This window comes from Suricata suricatta, chromosome 7 (genome assembly GCF_006229205.1).
Source record: "Suricata suricatta isolate VVHF042 chromosome 7, meerkat_22Aug2017_6uvM2_HiC, whole genome shotgun sequence".
In the NCBI taxonomy this organism is placed as follows: Eukaryota; Metazoa; Chordata; class Mammalia; order Carnivora; family Herpestidae; genus Suricata; species Suricata suricatta.
The window spans coordinates 138,183,611-138,203,234 of record NC_043706.1 but is presented as its reverse complement, the minus strand read 5'-3'; the positions used below and the strand labels follow the sequence as shown (position 1 = coordinate 138,203,234).

Sequence of the window (19,624 nt, the reverse complement as noted above, 5' to 3'; positions counted from 1 at the left end):
ACTACACACTGTTCACTAACTAAAAAGTGAAACGAAAGCGATTTGTTAGGAAGTGGAAATGACGTGTGGATGTTATGAACGCAAACAGAAACTTCTGATCATCCCTCCCAGGAACAGGCTAAGTCATTTCAGAGAGGCAATAGACCCCTTTCAGGAGCAATGACACAAAAATCCACACAAGACCATTTAAAAATGAGTAGTGACGCTTGGAACTATGCCCCATGGAGTGCTGAAAACAGAAAGATGGTCCCTTTGAATAGGGATTTGGTCAAGGCACTGGAGATCACTGGGAATAATACCTCAGTTTTTGAAGGAAGGATGCAGGATTTTAAACAAACACTATTTTACATCCCCTGTGAGGACACCATCTGCTTTGAGTTCTGAAATAAAACGTAGGGGAAAGTTGTAACAGATATGTAAATTATGACGCATTGGCTGACTCTTTACTTCAAGAGAAATTAAAGGCAGAATTCTCCTTTCAAAAAGACTACTTGCCAAAACAGTGAGGTTTGTACCCATACTAAACAAACACAAAGGAAAGATGCAGACAGCTATGAATAAAGAAAACCTAGTTCTCAGACTTCAATTAGAATTCAGAACTTTGGGTCAAAAGCGGTGTGCCTGAAGTGAAGAGACAGCCAGAAGGCTTTCTTTTTCCAGAATGTCATTCTTTAGACCATGGAAAGTTGTGCTCAGTGGAGGCAAAACTGGTTAAATTGTTCTCCAGGAGATAATTTCAGAGCTGATTCCTCTAACAGGCTAATCAGCATTCTGCGCAGGGGCCCTCCTCCCATTCATGACGTCAAGAAAGGAAAAGTCTTTCTAATGTTAATCCGCAGCCCAAGTAACCAGGTCCAAAATCTCCCTGAAGCAGAAGTTAGGACTCCCAACTCCAGCGAGGAACCTCTGTTAACATTTGGTGCTCACAAGGAGCATTGGGGATTTGAACTTATTCTTCTCAGTCATGGCTGATGTAGGCTTTTATAAAAGCAGCTGAATCCATGAATGTACAAATAAGATGTGTCCAGAGTAAGAGGAATTACATTTCAGTATTGCTGAGAACAATTCTAAAGCTGAAATCAGGAAATTAGGTCTTCAAAACAAAACTGACCAGACCAGACAGAAAAGTCTATTCTTTGCCTTATATTTTTCAATTTATGAGTGTTCTCTACAAAATAGCTTGCTTGCCACACGTTTGGTTCCTCCAGTGTTGGTGTGGACATGTGGCCTAGAATGCTTTCTGGGATCATGTGGAATGCAGCACACATCAAAATCAGCCCAATTGGTCTGGGGCCAGAGAGAATCTTCCAGGGAAAGGTTATATCATGAAATGATGGGCCACCCACAAGTCATTAACCTTCCTCCACACCTTCCTAATTTCATATGCAAGAAACAATTTCTATTCCATATGCAATGAGGACAGAAGACCTCACTGTAGGGAATTAAACCCAGAATGACACAGTGTCAAAAAGGAAAACAACAGTGAGGTCTCCTATGTTCCCTATTTGTCACCCTCCTAGTTAAATTGTGCATTGTTCATAAGGACAGGAGCTACATCATCCTGTTCAGGCTCTGAATTTAGTGGTGACAAATAATAGATTCTATACAGACATGTACTGACCAATATGAGTTATACCAATTCCTTGCTCTTAGAAGGTTTGAATTCGGTGTAGTGGGTTGAATAGTGGCCCCCAGAGTTCACGTCGACCCAGAACCTAGAATGTGACTGTATTTCTATATGGATCTTTGCAGATGACACAGAGAAGAGAGAGTCATATGAAGATGGAGGCAGACATTGGAATGATGTCAAGGAACGCCCAAGATTCCTGGAAACCTCCAGAAATTAGGAGGAGGTAGAGGATTCTCAACCTGGAGCCTTCAGACAGAGCGTGGGCCTGTCCACACTGGGATTTCAGACTTCCAGCGTCCAAGACTCTGAGAGAATACATTTCGGTTGTTTCAAGCCCCCCCCCCCGCCCCAGGGTGTGGTGCTTTGTTACTATCATCCTAGGAAACGTATTCTCACGGAAAATGAGATCAGTGTAAATAATCAGTTCTGTTTATCATCAACCATTCCAGTAAGACAGAAGACTTTACATCTTAATTTTCTGGACTGAAGAGGGACATTTCTGTAATTTTGTTTCAATAGGGCTTGGGGAATTCATAAACCTTCAGATCATTAATACACTCATCTGTAAATAGTCTATTTTCACTTCCACAATATTATCCCTTCTTTTTTGATCCTCAGGTGATTCTCCAAAGGAAAGACAGCCTCTCTGGGGCCGACACAAGGACCACCAGGGACTCGGCCCTCTCGGTATCCCTGACTCCACATACCCTGGAACACAGAAATAACAAACTTGCTCTAATTCTGACATATTCCCTGGGACTTTGAAGGGCTTCCCTGTCCAGTGTCTGCTGTGTCCTGCGGCAGGGATAACATGGGTTGTGTTAACCACGCATCTGGGGTCACCCCCCCACCTCCGCAGTGCGCACTGGTTTCCACCCCCATGAACTCTGACATCTCCCTGAAATCACCCTCTCCCACCCGGGCCGCCGGCCACAACCTTAACTCCTGCTCTCGACATGCCTCTCCTCAGTGCCACCAACCTGCTGCAGCTAGGAGGAGGCTCGCAGGACCGTGCCAAGCTCCCGGCGGGGCCTGTGGGGCCCGTTCCTGCTGGTGGCAGGTGATCCTTGGCACCTTTTTGTGGATATTCCAACAATAACAGAACGTGTGGTCCCAGGACTCCCGAAGAGGGCTCGTACTTCTGAGAGCTATGTTGTACTGTGGACAAATCTCTCCTACCCTTCCTTTCTGTCGAGTACATTTCCTTTTTCTTCTTTTTTTTTTAAAGCTTATTTATTTTTTTAGTCATCTCTACACCCAATGTGGGGCTCAAACTTGTGACCCTGAGATCAAGAGTCACATGCTCTTCTGACTGACCCAGCCAGGCGCCCCTGTCCAGTACATTTCTTTTCCTTCATATGTGCCTAGTTCTTGCCTCTGGGAAGCTTTTCCTGACTACTCTAGGCATATCACTTCTTGCACCTATTTTTAAAAATCACTTAGAGCCTTCAGAGAGATTTGTTTTTCTAAACCTTGTATTGTTGGCTCTTGAACAACAGGTTTAAACTTCGTGGGTCCAGCCACAAGTAGATGTTTTTCACAGTGCAGTACTATAAATGTATTTTCTCTTCCTTATGATTTTAATAACATTTTCTCTTCTCTAGCTTACTTTATTGTAAGAATACTGCATATAACCTATATCACATATAAAATATGTGTTAGTTGACTGCTATGTTATTGGTGAGGCTTCCGGGCAACAGTAAGCTATTAGCAGTTAAGTTTCTGGGGAGTCAAAAGTGATATTCAGATTTTCGACCATGCAGGGAGCCAGAGCCCCCACTCCTGTGTCAAAGGTCAACTGTAAATAATTCCATTATTTCATTCTTCATAGTGAGTTGTGAAAGCATTAAAGTATCGCTATCCCAACATGCACCTCGATGTTTACAGCAGCATTATCAGCAATAGCCAAGTTATGGGAAGACTCCAAATGTCCGCTGACTGATGATGACTGGATAGAGAAGATATCGTAAAGATATGCCATAGAATACTACTCAGCCATAAAAAAGAATGAAATCTTGCCATTTTCAATGCAATCATGTGAAAGGAGTCAGAGAGTATTATGGTAAGTGAAACAAGACAGTCAGAAGGACAAAAATCACATGATTTCACTCATATGTGCAACTTAAGAAACATAAGACATGAACACGGTGGGAAAGAGAGGCAGAGAACAGACTCTACTACAGAGGACAAACTAAGTTTTGCGGGAGGAGAGGTAGGTGGGTGGGGAATTCAATGGGTGATGGATATTAAGGAAAGCACTTGTGTTCTAAAATTGTTTTTTTTTTGATGTTTTTATTTATTTTTGAAAGGGAGAGAGAAAAAGAGAGAGAGCATGCACTTGAGCAGGGGAGGGGCAGAGAGAGAAGGAGACACAGAATCCAAAGCAGGTTCCAGGCCCCGAGCTGTCATCACAGAGCTAGACATGGGGCTCAAACCTCGAGATCATGACCTGAGCTGAAGTCAGACGCTCCACTGACTGAGCCGCCCAGGTGCCCCAGGAGTGCACTTGTGATGAGCACTGGGTGTTGCATGTAAGTGATATACCACTAAATTCTACACTTGAAATTATTGTGGAATCTAAACAAAACATGGAAGAAAAAAAATTTTTAAATAAAGTATCTCTCTTACTAGGTTGTGAACCTTTGGAAGTCAAAAAGTGCCTTCCTTTCCTCCTTTTGTCACCCTGGTGTTTCCCATGGGGCCAGTGATATGGCGGATGCTCAGGAAATATGCTAAACATGCTCAGTGATATCATGAAAATAAGTCAAATAAGTAAACAGCAAGCCACATGACTACAAGCTAGATCTTGCACAACATCTATTCCATCCATAAATGTACCTGAAGTGGAGAAAAACGAAAAGTCTATGGAATCGATTGCTATACTCCGAGTCGTTATGCTGATTAAGCAGAAAACTGAGTGTCATCACTACACCTTGCCTGGCACTAGGATTTTGATGTTGTGCTACATTTTCTGAGGACAAGACATTCCTCATTCTTGATTATTTTGATTTAAGACTATTTCAAGGTTTTGCATGCCCAACAGATTTGGTGGCCCATTACCTTCTGGTAAGAATGCAGTGACAAGACACGCCACACCTGCCACTATGTTACTTCCGGCAAAGGGAAGGCGGCGTCCAAATCGCTCAATGGTCAGTAAGATCAAGAGGGCTGCAGGCAACTCAACAACTCCTGAGATGAAGAAGTCAATGTACAGGTTGCCTCCTAAAATCCCCAGGCGCATGACAAGTCCTTGATACACCACGGCACTTGTGAACCTGAGGCAACATTGAAAGACAACGGAGATCAAGTAAGACATAACTCCAGCCTAACCTGCAGACAGGGACACGTCATAAATTCAATACAATGTTTTGAGCTCATCACAAGTCAGACTTACCAAGCAAACATAAGAATAAGTGTGCACTTCCTCATTTGGGGAGTCTTCACCAGATCTAAAAAGGATGGGTTACTAACTTCCTCATCTGTAACAGTGATCTATACAAGAGAAGCAGATTTCAGTAGCAAATACAGCAAGAAACACCTGCATATTATAGATTTTCATTGACCAGATTCAAAGCCACCGAGTCAAATGATCTGACTGAACTGACCAGGGTCTTTCCACTACTACATCCTAAAACCCAAGAATGAAGAGTTTTAATTCCCTAGCTGTTTTAAAAGGTCAAATTCACCACGATGTGATTGCCACACGGATACTTGGGCGCATATCAGCAGTGCTGCATTCTAAGCTGACTAAACAAAGAAATTTGGCATGTTTTAAAGTAAATACATTTGTGCATTAATGAAACTGGAGAAAATAAATGTGAAAGTGGCAAAAGCAGGGAGAATCCAAAGGAGTGTTTCTTTATTGAATATCAACGTGATGTTTACAAACAACATATTATGAACTTCAAGAGTAGGCACAGCACCAAAGAGATCAATTTGCTTCCATCCATTTCATGGAATCCAGCATCTTTTTGAGCCAGGGAAATTCAGCTCATCTCTACTCGGCCGTCCAAGAAGTTGGTCTTCTTCAATTGCATCAAACAAATATTACTGTTTGCCGACTACGTATAAGGTACTATCAGGGAAACAAAGCGGAGCCGCAGACCTCGCATAAGTAACCACAGCTGCTCTGGTCTAGCAGCCAAAGGAATCCTACCGCAGTGCCCTCACGTGACAGTCCCCATGCTCTCGCACATTCTGTTTCCCCTGCCCTTCGACCTCCCCAGTCCTGATTCCAGCTCCACTGGAGGTCTTTCTTAACCTTGGGTAGAACTGATGACGCCTGATCTGTGCCTTTCCCCACCTGCATGTCTATCTCCTCCCTCCATGAGCTCTGGGGCTCCAGGAGAGCACTGACTGTGCTGTAGCACCAAGCAAAATGCCCAACCAATCAATGTTTGAGTGATGACTGAGTGTGATGCAAGAAGGCCATGTCTGTTCCCTCGGAGTACTGCCCTCAGTCTTTGTCCTACTAAATGAGAGCCCAGACTAGTAAAGACAGGACCCCTATTATCTGCTTACTCAACTCCACATCGGGTCAAGATTGAGTGGAAATTTAGGCAAAATTTCCCCCAAGACTTTGAGACAAAAGTGTCTCTGCCAGTAGTCACAGGAATTTGATGTCAGGCACACTCACATTGATAGTACTCTGTCAGTCACCTCCCCGAGCATTACACTTGATGGGTCAAACGAAGCTTGATATCTCCTGTCTAGGAAAGTCACACACACACACACACACACACACACACACACACACACACACACACGAGCACAGAGGAAGACTGCAAAATGAATGTCTATGGATCACTTTCTCTTCCTCAGTCTGAAACTGTATTTCTTCTATACCGAGACACAATTTTTTCACATTTTAACACCTCTTAAATTGGGATGTGTCCTACAACCGAGCTAATAAGAAAACAATATGTTTAATACTATACGTAATAGAATGTTTTTTCTTACTCAGTGGTACATATAATGATGGGTTTTACAATCAATAAGGTCCTAGAGTCGGGGAATCAATACTAGTTTCATGGTGATACCCGTGGAAGACTTCTAGTGGATTCCACCATCCATTCTTTCCTCCTCCCTTTTGATAACAGGGTCCACTGAATTTTAGTTGGGCACATGGCTGCCTAGCTAGAATCACATTTTCTAGCCTCGTTTCCAACTGTGGGTGGCTATTTGACTAAGATCTCAGCAATGAGTTGGGAATAGATGTCATGTATTCAAGTTCTAATTACAATCCTTTAAAAAGAAATGGCTTTGCTCTGTATCCACTGCCTTCCCTTTCCTAAGGGATGGAAGGAGAAGATGCTAGTGAACCAGCTTCCACTATACAATCTTCTGCAGTTGATGGTGAAGAAACAAGGTGACTGGAATCTGGGTCCTGAAGGCCTTCATGGACCAGAGCTGTCTTCCATTGCTGGGCCTACTTACCTCTGGGTGGGTATGTTAAAGACCCTTCTCTTCCTCCCTGTCTTCCCTCCTTCCCTCCCTCCCATCCTTCTTCCCTCCTTCCTTCCCTTCCTTCCTTCCTTCCTTCCTTCCTTCCTTCCTTCCTTCCTTCCTTCCTCCCTTTCTCCTTTCTTTCTTCCTCCCTTCCTTCCTTTCTCATTCTATTTTTTGGGTCTCTGTTTCAGCAGCAAGTTGGCATATACTCTCAACCAATACAGTGCTTATTAAAATGTTCCCTGATCAACTCTTCTAAATTCTAAGACCCCCAATAAAGGATTTTTAAAGTCTATCACCTTTGCTGCTCCAAAAATAAAGCAGAAATACCAAAAACGAAAGAACTTACTATATTACAACAATATATCATTATATGTTTGGTTATCAAATGTTTCTCACAATTATCTTGTTCATGTGAAAATGGTTCACTTCTAAGGAGCATGGAATACTTGTTAGATTTTGGGCTATTTTATATGGATTATTTCACTCAATTATCATCAAAACTCACCAAAGTTAATACTTTTCTCAATCCTGTTTTGTAAATTAAAAAGAAAAAAGACAAGGCTTAGTGCATTAAAGATTAAATGGAAGGTAGCTGAGCCAGGATTTGAAATCAGGCAGTCAGTGGAATCTTTTATTCTTAATCCTTGCACTGCACTGCTGAATGAATGAAAAGCTTTTTATTCTAGAAAACTTCTTTGCGGTTCATAGTCACTTCAGTTTTAGAGACGGACATTACACATTTGACCAAAAATCTACTAGCCTTTAGTTAAAACACTATTTTTTGGGAAAAGTTGGATGTGACCAAAATTATTTAGACCTTGAAAATCTTTATTTTTTAATTTTTTAGATCTTGAAGATCTTTAAATTGAAGATATAAACTACCCAAAATGTTCCTCCACGGATATATAACTTATTCCAATGCTTTTCTCCTCACTTGTGGCTCTTCCACAGCTCAGACTTGGGTCGGCTCGGCGGTGCTCATTCAGACTATGCCTTTTGCCCTGGGGAGCCCCCAAGAGCTCCACCCATCCACACATCTGCACCGTGTTCACCCAGGGCACACGGGTGGGCAGCAATCTTTTCCTTTTTAAAGCAATATTTGCAATGGTTTGTAATGTCTTTCATTTCCTCTTTGGTCTTATTTTCTCCCTGTAGCTATGTCTTGTATGTACAGGGTAAGGCCCCCTACAAATTCACTTTCATTCCTGTCCCAAAGTCTACACCCCAGAGTTGAAGGGCAATGATGTATCATATATTTTAAGATCTCTGGTCAAGTCGGATAGATAATTTGACATTTAAACACCTTCATAGACTTTTCAATTACTCATGGTTTGTGACTATTTCTAACTGACAAAACAACAGCATCTCTTGCCTTTGTGTTAGCTCTGCCGATATCACTTTTTCTTGATCATATCTCCACCTGGTTAAGTTCTCCCATGGCCACAGAATTATGACCTGTGAGATTTTGACAAGACAATAGAGGTCTAATGGTCTGACCCAGAGGTTGGCAAACATTTTCTGCAAAGAGCCAGATTATAAGTTGGAAAAGTTGGATGTGACTAAAATAATTTAGATCTTGAAGATGTTTAAATTCAAGATCGAAACTACCCATAATGTGAGGGCAGTGTTCCTTCACGGATGGATCACTTATTTCAGTGATGCCTTTGTCTTCACTTACGGCTCTTCCACAGCTCAGAAGAGCCAGATTATACGTACTTTTGGTTTTGTGGACTATATATAGCCTCTGATGGAACTACTTAAACTTGACATTGTAGTGTGAAAGCAGCCATAGGTGGATACACAAACAGATGACCGTGGCTGGATTCCAATAAAACTTTGTTTACAAAAGCAGGCAGCAAGCCACATCTGGCCCACAAGCTCTGGATTGCTGACCTCTGAGCTACAGGGTTACTGACCGAGGAACGTACAGATACTACTCTTATATGTATCACAGAGAAGAAGTTGAGGCACAGGCAAGAGAAGTAGCTTGCTCAGTGAGAACACACAGACAGGAGGCTGACCCTGAGTCTGTAGATTGCTAACCATTATGCTATGCTGTGTCTGCAGTATGCAGAGTCTAAGATTTATATTATTATTTAAAAATATGCTTGTATCACTTCATTAATAGTTCTTACATGGTAGTGAGATTGTGGTGATTTTGGCTTTCTTCCTTTTTGCATAAATATTCTCTTAAAATTAAAATTTAAGCCTAGAGCACTTTCCTAAAAAGAAAAAATATAGCTCACCTTTATTTATATTTTTAATGATTTTTTTTTTTTTTTAGAGAGAGACAGAATATGAGCAGGGGAGAGGCAGAGAGAGAGTGACACAGAATCCGAAGCAGGCTCTAGGGTCTGAGCTGTCAGCACAAAGCCTGATGAAGGGCTCGAACTCATGAAACAGGAGATCATGACCTGAGCTGAAGTTGGATGCCCAACCAGCTGAGCCACCCGGGCGCCCCTAGCTCACCTTTAAAGTAATAGCTTTAAGTTAGACCCTAATGTACTTTTTTTTTTTTTTTTACTGTTGACTCAGTGTCAATCTCCCTGTCTCTTTCTTAACAGAACTCCACTGCCCCCCCCCCCACCCCTTAACCGATTTGTGCTCTCAGGGGAGCTGATTTGTTTCATTTTGTAGGGCAGCAGGCCTGATTACCTAAGGGTAATTCTATCCTCTGTGCCAGTGACTGGGCATGGGACCCAATTTGAGTCAATGAGAAATGGGCATGTGACCCAATTTGAGTCAATGAGAATTGGGCATGTGACGCAATTTGAACCAATGAGAAAAGACCATGAGAAAGTCCTTCACTGACCTTGAGTCAGAGGTTCCTGAAAGAATCTTCTCTCCAGACTCTCAGGAAATTAAGGAGAAAACGGTGGGCTCAACTAGATCTTAGCAGCCATGCTATACCCAGGAGAGAACCAGCATAAATATGAAGCTGCCCAGGCAAGAGAGTGGAGAGGGAGGGAACCATGGCTGGATGGGACTGTTGAGACCTAGGTCTAGCCAACCCTGAACAGGGCTGTAACTATAGAATTCCAGATATACGAGCCAGGAAATGGGCTTCCTGTCTAAGCCCATTTACGTTGGTTTTCTGTAACTTGTTGCCAAAAGCAGAATTGTCTGGAGAATTCAGGGCTGAACAATGCTTTGGCACTAATAACCAAATATCTTAGGCAAAATAATTTTGTGTTAAATAATTAAAAATAATTGCTTCTGTATTCCAACTTAGTAAAAATATTTAGTATTATTCTTAACTTCAAACTCTTAAGATTTAGAATCAAGCAGTCACATGATCTCTGCCTTCCCAAAGCACAGATTTAATGCCTAATACATACCGTCTACCAAAAGAACATGAAGCATGGATAAAACCAAAGGTAATCAAGACCATAAAACCAATCTTGCTTGTACACTGAATGAAGGGATTAATAGTACTTCCAAGCAAGTGAGCATTTTGCCAATTTAAGAGTAAATCCAGCTGGTTTTTGATTTACTGACATGTTCTCCATAGTGACGCAGATATTCTGAAAGATGACCCACTTTCTGGGTGTCCAAAGACCTTGAGAGACTAAACGCAGTATCTTGGATGGAATTCATCCAGTAAAGTCTTGGCAACTGATACGCAGTGGCTGCTGCAGCTATTTTTTTTTTTACGGCAACTTCTAGCTCTGGACTTTGAAATTAAGCTGTGTTTATTTTCTGTTGCCAAAGGGTTACTAAATTTCACTTACTCTGAGTCAGATACAAAAGAGTAGAAAGGCTATATTAGGTTATTATATATACATATTTCAATTGAGATATTTAAATTGAGTTATTGAGATATAACTTTCATACAACAGGATTCAGCAATTCCAAGTGTACATTTCAGTGAGTTTTGACTAATGGGTGGAGGCATAGAAACCCCCCTCCCCACCATCACCATCATGAGATGGAACGTCTCCATTATCCTCAGGAAGTTTCCTCCTAACTCTACAGTCGCCCTCTCCCCGACTCTTAGTCCCTGGCAACCCCTCATCTGTTTTCTGTCATAACAGTTTTGCCTTTTCTAGAATTGCATATAAATGGAGCCACACAGAACGCTGTCTGTTGTGTCTAGCGTGGTATCCTATTTCGTTGTGTGGTTATGCCATCCCAGTGGAATCTGCCCGCTTCGGTTTGGAGCAAAGGAAGCCGGGAAGGGCTCTTGGTAACATTGGTGTGTTTGGACGCTTGTTGCCTAGTGATGTCACTCATAGGAAAAGGTGTTGCTCACAGGTAGGCAGCACATGTTGGTTTCCTGATGTGTATTTACAGAGTTAAGAGCTATTTATTCTGTCTCTTAATGGTCTTTTCGCTCGTCTGAGACTTTACATCACACGAACAGTGATTCGGCTTATGTTGGAACTGTGCTTTGTTCATCTTTCTTTAATCAGTCTAGCCATATTTACAATCTCTCCTGGTGCCTTTCTGAAACCGTTTTTCAAGTTGACATTTTAATTTAAATTGCCAAGGAAGAGAAAGACATTATAAATTACCAGTGTCAGAGTTCCCCCGATTTGGGACTGGTTTCTGGTCAAGGGGACAACCAGCCAGAGGCGTCTGGGGGGCTCGGTAGGTTAAGTGTCCGACTTCAGCTCAGGTTGTGATCCTGCCGCTCGTGGGTTCGAGCTCCGCATTGGGCTCTGTGCTGACAGTCGACAGCTCAGAGCCCGGAGCCTGCTTCAGATTCTGTCTGCTCTCTGCCCCTTCCCCACTCAAGTGTATGTTCTCTCTCTCTAAACATAAATAAACATTAAAAACAATTTTATAAAAAGGACAACCAGCCAGAATCAGGCCAGAGACACAGTGTTTTGCTCAGAATATTTTCTTCCTGGCCCATTACTTAAACTCTGTGGACCTTTCTTCTCTCGTCAGGAGTATGAGGACAGTAAACATTACTTCACTAGTATTTTGAAGATCCAATTAGATAATCCATCTACACACACACACACACACACACACACACACACACACACCCCACACAGCACACACACAGAGCTCAGTAATGGAAGCGGTCAGTATTACTATGGCTTTTTTATAACATTTCAGAGATATTTACTTCCAAATGATGATTCCTGGGCACTTTTTTATCTTTTCAGTTAGTAAACTGTAGCTAATGCCATAATCCGTATGGGGAGATGCTTTTAAAGGTACTCTGCTCTGGAAAACAGTGTGGAGATTCCTGAAAAAATTAAAAATAGAACTTGCCTATGATCCAGCAATGGCACTGCTAGGAATTTACCCAAGGGATGCAGGAGTGCTGATACATGGGAGCTCATGCACCCCAATGTTCATAGCGGAACTTTCAACAATAGCCAAATCATGGAAAGAGCCTAAACGTCCATCAACTGACAAATGAATAAAGAAGATGTGGTTATGTATACAATGGAGTACTACACGGCATGAGAAAGAATGAAATCTGGCCATTCGTGGCAACAAGGATGGAACTCGAGGGTGTCATGCTGAGTGAAATAAGTCAGTCAGAGAAGGGCAGATACCATGTTTTCACTCATAGGTGGATCTTGAGAAATTTAACAGAGGACCATGGGGGAGGGAGGGGGGAAAAGTTACCGAGAGGGAGGGAAGAAAACCATAAGAGATTCTTAAATACAGAGAACAAACTGAGGGTTGATGGGGGATGGGGGAGAAGGCAAAGTGGGTGATGGGCATGGAGGAGGGCACTTATTGGGATGAGCACCGAGTGTTGTATGGAAACCAATTTGACAATAAATGATATTAAAAACAAGAAAAATCAAATAACAATAAGTAAATAAAGGCACCCTGTTGTGAATCCCTTTGTAAAGAGAATGGTCAATCCTTTTTCAAGGATTTTTTTTTATATGGAATTGTCTTATGCATAACAGGTATATTTAATGTCAGTTTGGCACTGCTGGTCTCCCAGGCCTCAGGCCAGATAATTTTTTGAGAATGGACCCACAGCAGATGACACTTAGTGCACCTGCGTCTCTAAGTGTGCATGCTCCGTGCGTCGGCAGCGCGGCCTTCACCCGCCAGCTCTGCCTCAACCCAGATTAGGGAATCAGAATCTGTTTTTTTACAACACCCAAGGAGACACATGTAAGAAGCACTGATAGTCAGTGAGTCGTCCCGCCTCAGTGCTGCCTCCTAGAGTTTACTTTTCCCAAACTGAGAATAGAGACGCACTCCCCCCCCCCGCCCCAGGCTTCAGAGGAAAGAACAGGTTCAAAGGGGCTGCCACGGTGGGGGCAGGGCGAGGACAATGTCGGGTGGCTTTGTCTCTAGCCTTGCAGTTTCATCTGGTTGCTCTCAACAGGTGGATTTCTCCTCAGCTGCCATATTTCACAAGGAAAAGGAAGCCACCTGAGAAGGAGGCTCATCGTGTTCTTGTTCTTGACAAGTTGTCCCTGGTTCCCTAAAGCTCTGGTCTCTAGAAGCCCTGCCTCTCTCAGAAACCTGTGAGAACAAAATACTACTTGGGGATTTGGGACTCACAGATTTGGAGGACCAGGGGCCACCTTCCAAGTTCAACTGCCCACAGGGGCCAGAAGGCGGGGCCGGCTGGGAGGAAGGCCACGGGTGCCTGCTGGGTACCCATGCTCCCCCCCTCGCCCCCTGCCTCGTGCACACGCCCGTCAGTGAGATGAAGGCCGGCACCAGAAGGTCCGAGGATAAGCGTTTAATACTAGAAAGCCCAGGTCAGCTTATAGGTGGCGAGAGTGCTCCCTGGAATCCATAAAAGAGAATTTGTCAAGTAACCCACAGTGCCTCGGGAATTGTTTAAAACCTCATTCTGTTCTGAAACAGGAGGACATAAGTGAGCCTGGGTTGGCTCAGTAAGTTAAGCTCAGTCATGATCTTACTTAGTATTTAAGTTTGGCTCAGGTCATGATCTCATGGTTCATGGGTTCGAGCCCCTCATCAGGCTCTGTGCTGACAGTGCAAAGCCTGCTTGGGATCTCTCTCCGTCCCTCCCCAACCTGTGCATGCACGTGTGCTCTCTCTCTCTCTCAAAATAAATAAACTTTAAGAAAAATAAGAGTAGATAAAATATTTACCATATGGAGTTCATAGTAAAAGGAAAAGTCCATATTTAAATTATGATGAGTATTTGCCTCTTATTAAAGTAGTTAAAGACACATCTCAGTCACGTGGACTGATGCCATCCAACAAAATTTTAGCATGAGTTACGTAGTTCAGTTTAAATTTTCTAGAAGCTACATGAAAAGGGTTGGAAAAAAACGGAAAATTAATTCTAATAAAATGTTCCATTGAATCCAATCTATCCAACATGTTACCATTTCAACAGGTAATTAACATGACGTTGATAACAAGATATTTTACGTGCCCTATGAGGTTCACCACACAGCCTGCTCTGACAGCTCACTCCAGTTCAGACTGGCCACACCGCCAGGCTCCATGGCCACACGTGGCTAGTGGGTGCTGTATTGGACAGGGCGAGTCCCAAGCACCTTGGGCCCAGCCAGGTCTCCTGTTAGGTGCTGTGCAGAGAAGAGATTATTCTATACGCTTGCATCTGGCTGGAGAGAGCCCCCCCCTCCGCACTTCGTCCACTCCCCAAGCAGGCGCGCTGCCTAGAACAGCAAAAGAGCATCTCTCCAAAGGTCCCATGAGGGGTCCAAAGTCCAGACTCAATATTAGCAAAGGTTAATGGGTTGCAGTTGTGGGTCACATGTTGGAACATTTCTCCATTTCTTAAAAACAAACTGGAAGAGGTTTTTTTGGGGGGAAGTGTTAAAGTAAGAAAGAGAGAAAGAAGAAAAGGTGTTCTCAGACCCAAAACGCTAACCGAAAAGGCTCAGAACTGAGACGGGGGGAGGGGGACACCAAAAGTGCTGCTAGAGGACTGACCTGAACATGTCCGTCAACTCCAAAGCACCCGTACGTGTCAGTGACAATCACGGAAACAGTAAAGTTCTAAATCTCACATCTTAAAGGACGTCCAGTGTCTTACCCTAAAGTAGCATGCTTGGATTCACAAAAGTTTTAGTTCTATGAATACGCAAATTGAGTATCTAGGAGTCACTGGCCAGCCCAAGACTTTTTTTTTTTAAAGAGAAGGCAAAAAGCTAGAATTAAAGTCTCTGATATGCCATAAATGGGAGCCAAAACCACATGCTCATTAATCTTATCATCATTTCTTTTCAGTCTTCGGAATGCTCCAGAAATGGCTGTAACAAGAACACAGCCTTAAACATGATAATTCTAGGAGAAACTCATGGGCTGGCCTTTCTCTTCACCTGCTGAGGGGGAAGGGTGGTGTTTTCCACTGGGTTCTCTGAGCTGTTGCCCAACGTCGGCTCTCTTTTCCAGATGTTCAGGTATTTGCAGGATTCCAGTAAAATGACAACTTCACCCAGTCAGATCCCTGGCAGGTGCCTTTCTGTCTCAGGCCATGAGCATAAAGGACTCCCGCCCCTACTCTGGGTTGGCAGCCCTTTCTGGACAAACCAAGGACAGCCAGGCAGCATCGGGCTCCGCCACACAAGTGCCCAGGGCCATGGCGCTGGGGCAAAGCCAGGACCCTCTTCTCAGGGAACCTGTGGGTTGATGTCAGCTATGTCTTGTATTTCCACCAAGGGAAGGGGTCTCTCTCTTCTTTTCCCTCCTCTGGCCCCTCCTAGCCTCTCTGCAAGCAGAGGTGGGGTCCCTGCCTAGACCCCAAGTGCTCCCCATCCGCTTGGTTCTCGGCATCTGTTTGGGGGCATTTTGTGTGAATCCCTGCCCTGAACCGGCCCCAGCCTGCTGGCTGTGCCGGCGGAGAGGCCTGACTCCCGTCCACCTGCACCACGGCCCTCCTTCTGCTCCCAGGGTGCCCCCAAGTTGGGGGTTCTCTCACAGCAAACAGGTCTTCATAATTTCTACTCTATCCTTCCATAGCAACATTTAAAATGTGTGTACATTTCAACCAAATCTCTTTTTTTTACTGTCATAAAGGTGAAGCTTATTTTGCAGTCATAATTTGAGTTGAAAAGCATTGAACTTCCTGAGTCAGGGTTTCTCAAATTGAATCCTATACTCTTAATCATTTGTTTCTATCTTAAAAGAGGTCTATGGTGGTACTTATCAGCACTGTTTGCCAAATACTTTTGCTTCCCTTCCCCCACCCTTCCCCCATTACAGGGGCATGGTAAGATTGCCTTTCTTGGCCCCCTGTGCCTGGGTAGGGCCAGCTACCCAAATCTGCCAAAGACTTGCGGGCATTTCACCACTAAAGCAAGACTCCCTCAGATTCTCTCTTTTCTCTGATGGTCCAGGCAGCAGCCCCTAGGACGGCCTGGATGATAGGCTGAGAACCCCACTCGGAGGAGAGGAGCCCCAGGGAACGCACGGGGCACAGACAAGACTCAGCCCTTCATTGTTTTAAGCCACTGAGATTTGGGGTGTGCTCACTACACACACGCCTAGCTTATCCTGAGTGACCAAGAGTCTCCGGATTTCTCAAGTTTACCCAGAAGACCTCTGGTCCACACTTTTATCCTGATGAAAATTTACTATGCTAAGCACTAAGTTTCTATTTTGAATTAAACTTAGACTGGCTGACTTAAATTTGGAAAAATTGCAACCTTTATGATTTTGTTTATTTCTCCTATTGAATAACCCCCTTCGACAAAATCGCACCATTAAAGCCCCTAAAAGGAAATGACGACTATTTCTACTGCATTTTTGACTTGTACGCATGAATTGGTTTATCGCAGAAGTAAACCATGAAAGAGTAACACTGAGGCAGAGAGCGCTGGTGAGAGCTTCCAGCCCGTGGACAGCATTTAGCTAAGAGCTTGTGCAACTGCCAGAGTAAAGGAAAAGTTAATCAACTTTCAACCCCAAGTAGATCTCATGAAGGTGTTGGTGGATCTAAAAATCACGATCTCTGGGTGCCTGGGTGGCTAAATTGGTTAAGCAGCTGACTTTGGCTCAGGTCATGATCTCGCGGTTTGAGAGTTCGAGCCCTGCATCCGGCTCTGTGCTGACATCTGGGAGCTTGGAGCCTGGTTCCAATTCTGTGTCTCCCTCTCTCTCCCTCTGCCCCTTCCTCACTCATCCTCTGTCTCTCTCTCCTTCAAAATAAATTAACATAGGAGCGCCTGGGTGGCTCCATTGGTTGGGCATCCAACTTTGGCTCAGGTCATGATCTCATGGTTCATGGGTTTGAGCCCCACATCGGGCTCTGTGCTGACAGCTCAGACCCTGGAGCCTGCGTCAGATTCTGCGTCTCCCTCTCTCTCTGCCCCTCCTCTGCTCATGCTCTCTCTCTTAAAAATAAGTAAATGTTAAAAAAGAACTTTAATAGTTTATTGTCAAATTGGTTTCCATATAACACCCAGTGTTTCTCCCCACAAGTGCCCCCCACCATGACCATCACCCCCTCCCCTCTCCCCCTCCCCCTCAGTCCATTTTTTTAAATAAAAAAATAAATAAAAATCATGATCTCTTTACATTTCCAAAGTGCCCTCATACATGTCACCCCGCTTTAAGAGCTACAGAGAGGGCTGGCATTCCTGTCTCAGAGAGCAAATCTCATTTTTTAAAATGTTTACTTATTTTTCAGAGAGAGAGAGAGAGCAAGAGAGAGAGAGAGAGAGAGCATAAGTGGGGGAGGGGAAGAGGGGGGGGCACAGAGGATCCGAAGCGGGCTCTGTGCTGACAGCAGGGAGCCCAATACGGTACTCAAACTCACAAACCGTGAGATCATGACCTGAGCTGAAGTCGGACTCTTAACTGACTGAGCCATCCAGGCGCCTCTGCAAATTTCATTATTTAAAGGAATGCTGAGTATTTGGAGGAACAATCCTGTCCCTTCTGCCTTTGGGTTACTGGTGTCCAGGTTTGAAGAGTTCTTCTGCCTCATGCCAGGGATGAACAGAATAATAAAGTGTGCTAGAGAAGAGGACAGGATTTGGGGCACTTACTAACAAAAAGATATTTATCTTTTTCTTCTGAGAGAGAGAGAGAGAGAGGGAGATGGAGAGGGGCAGAGAGAGAAAGAGAAAGAGAATCTTTTTTTTTTAATTTTTATGTTTTTTTATTTATTTTTGAGAGACAGAGAGAGATGGTGCAAGCAGGGGAGGGTCAGAGAGAGGGGGAGACACAGAATCTGAAGCAGGCTCCAGGCTCTGAGCTAGCTGTCAGCACAGAGCCCGACGCGGGGCTCAAACCCACGAACTGTGAGATCATGACCTGAGCCGAAGCCGGACGCTTAACCGACTGAACCACCCAGGCGCCCCGAGAAAGAGAATCTTAAGCAGGCTCCATGCCCACTGTGCGGGGCCTGCCACAGGCCTCCATCTCACCACCGAGAGACCATGGCCCCCAACCAACTGAGCACCCCCAGGCACACCATGTACTCATCTTTTAAGGCCAGGAATGTGAAGATGGCTGACAGTGTACAGGACTCTGGGGTCTAAATGTTGTGACTTTTTACCTATACCTTTATCAGATGGAGCTGTGCACGCGTGCTTTCACTGATAACCCCTGTGACTCATCTGGAACCTGGCTCAAGTCTGCAGCACAGACGCACGTATTTAAGTGACCAATTATTTGATCCCTTAAAAATAGGAGACAGGCTTTAGCTTGTAAACTAATTCAGACTCTGAAACAGAAACTTGATAAGTGATGAAGTTGCTTATTAGCTGGAGCTCAAAACAAAACAAAACAAAAAACACCGGCTCAGCATTGAAACAAATGAAGGTGGACCACTGCTTCTCAGTCAGAATGGTGAGTTGCAGGAGAATTCGGTCATGACTGTGGTAGCTAAAGCCATAGCTAACAGGGGAATATCTTTGCAGCCCTTGATGTAGAAGACTATTCCTTAAACAAAACCTATAATACAATCAATACACAAAAATATATACTCACTTGCCTGTATCAAATAAGCTTAAGGCTTTAAGAATTTTTGTTCAATAAAGAAAAAAATAGGCAAAGTTAAAAGTAACTAAAAGTTAGAGGAGAAGATACTTGGAATGTCTAAAACCATCAAGGGGTGGTGGTTTTTAGAATATAAAAGGAGATCCTATAAATTGAAGGAGACAAATACCAGAAAATCCAACACACATGGACAAGGATACCGTGAGGCAATCCACGGAGAAGGAACCCAAGCGGCAAAGTAAGACGCTTGAAGATACGCTGAATCTCACTAGTAACCCGAGATGTGCCACGTAAAACATCCAGGAGGCAGGCCAAAGTTAGAAGATCGGGAGATATCAGATGTGCGTGGGCATCTGGACGCTCCATTGGTATACACATGATTCACGCCCTGCACTCAGGGCACGGAGCCTGCCTGCCTCACAGGACCCCACATTACACTCCACAGGGAGCCTCCAAATCTTGCCTTCTGTCGATACCTCAGAAACCCCTTCATTTCATGTTTATTTGCTTGCATTGGTGGATGCTGGGAAATGTTTCCTATGACAGTCAAGTACAACTGAATAGTCAAAAGACTAGTTGAAATGTACCTCCATAAATATCAAAATCCTTGGTGCATTCTGGAATTTGCAAGTTTCTCCTCCCTTTCCATGATTTGCAAAA

At 43.9% G+C, this 19,624-nt stretch overlaps 1 protein-coding gene across 1 annotated transcript in view; it reads right to left on the bottom strand.

Moving 5' to 3' along the window:
• SLC22A3 (solute carrier family 22 member 3) overlaps nt 1-19,624 on the bottom strand; it is a 47,961-nt gene that overhangs the window by 11,410 nt on the left and 16,927 nt on the right. Inside the window, exons 5-6 of the mRNA XM_029944405.1 lie at nt 5,025-5,122; nt 4,691-4,905 (exon numbers count right to left, since the gene is read on the bottom strand). Coding sequence (XP_029800265.1) covers nt 4,691-4,905; nt 5,025-5,122 — 313 coding nt within the window. The remainder of the gene's footprint in view (nt 1-4,690; nt 4,906-5,024; nt 5,123-19,624) is intronic.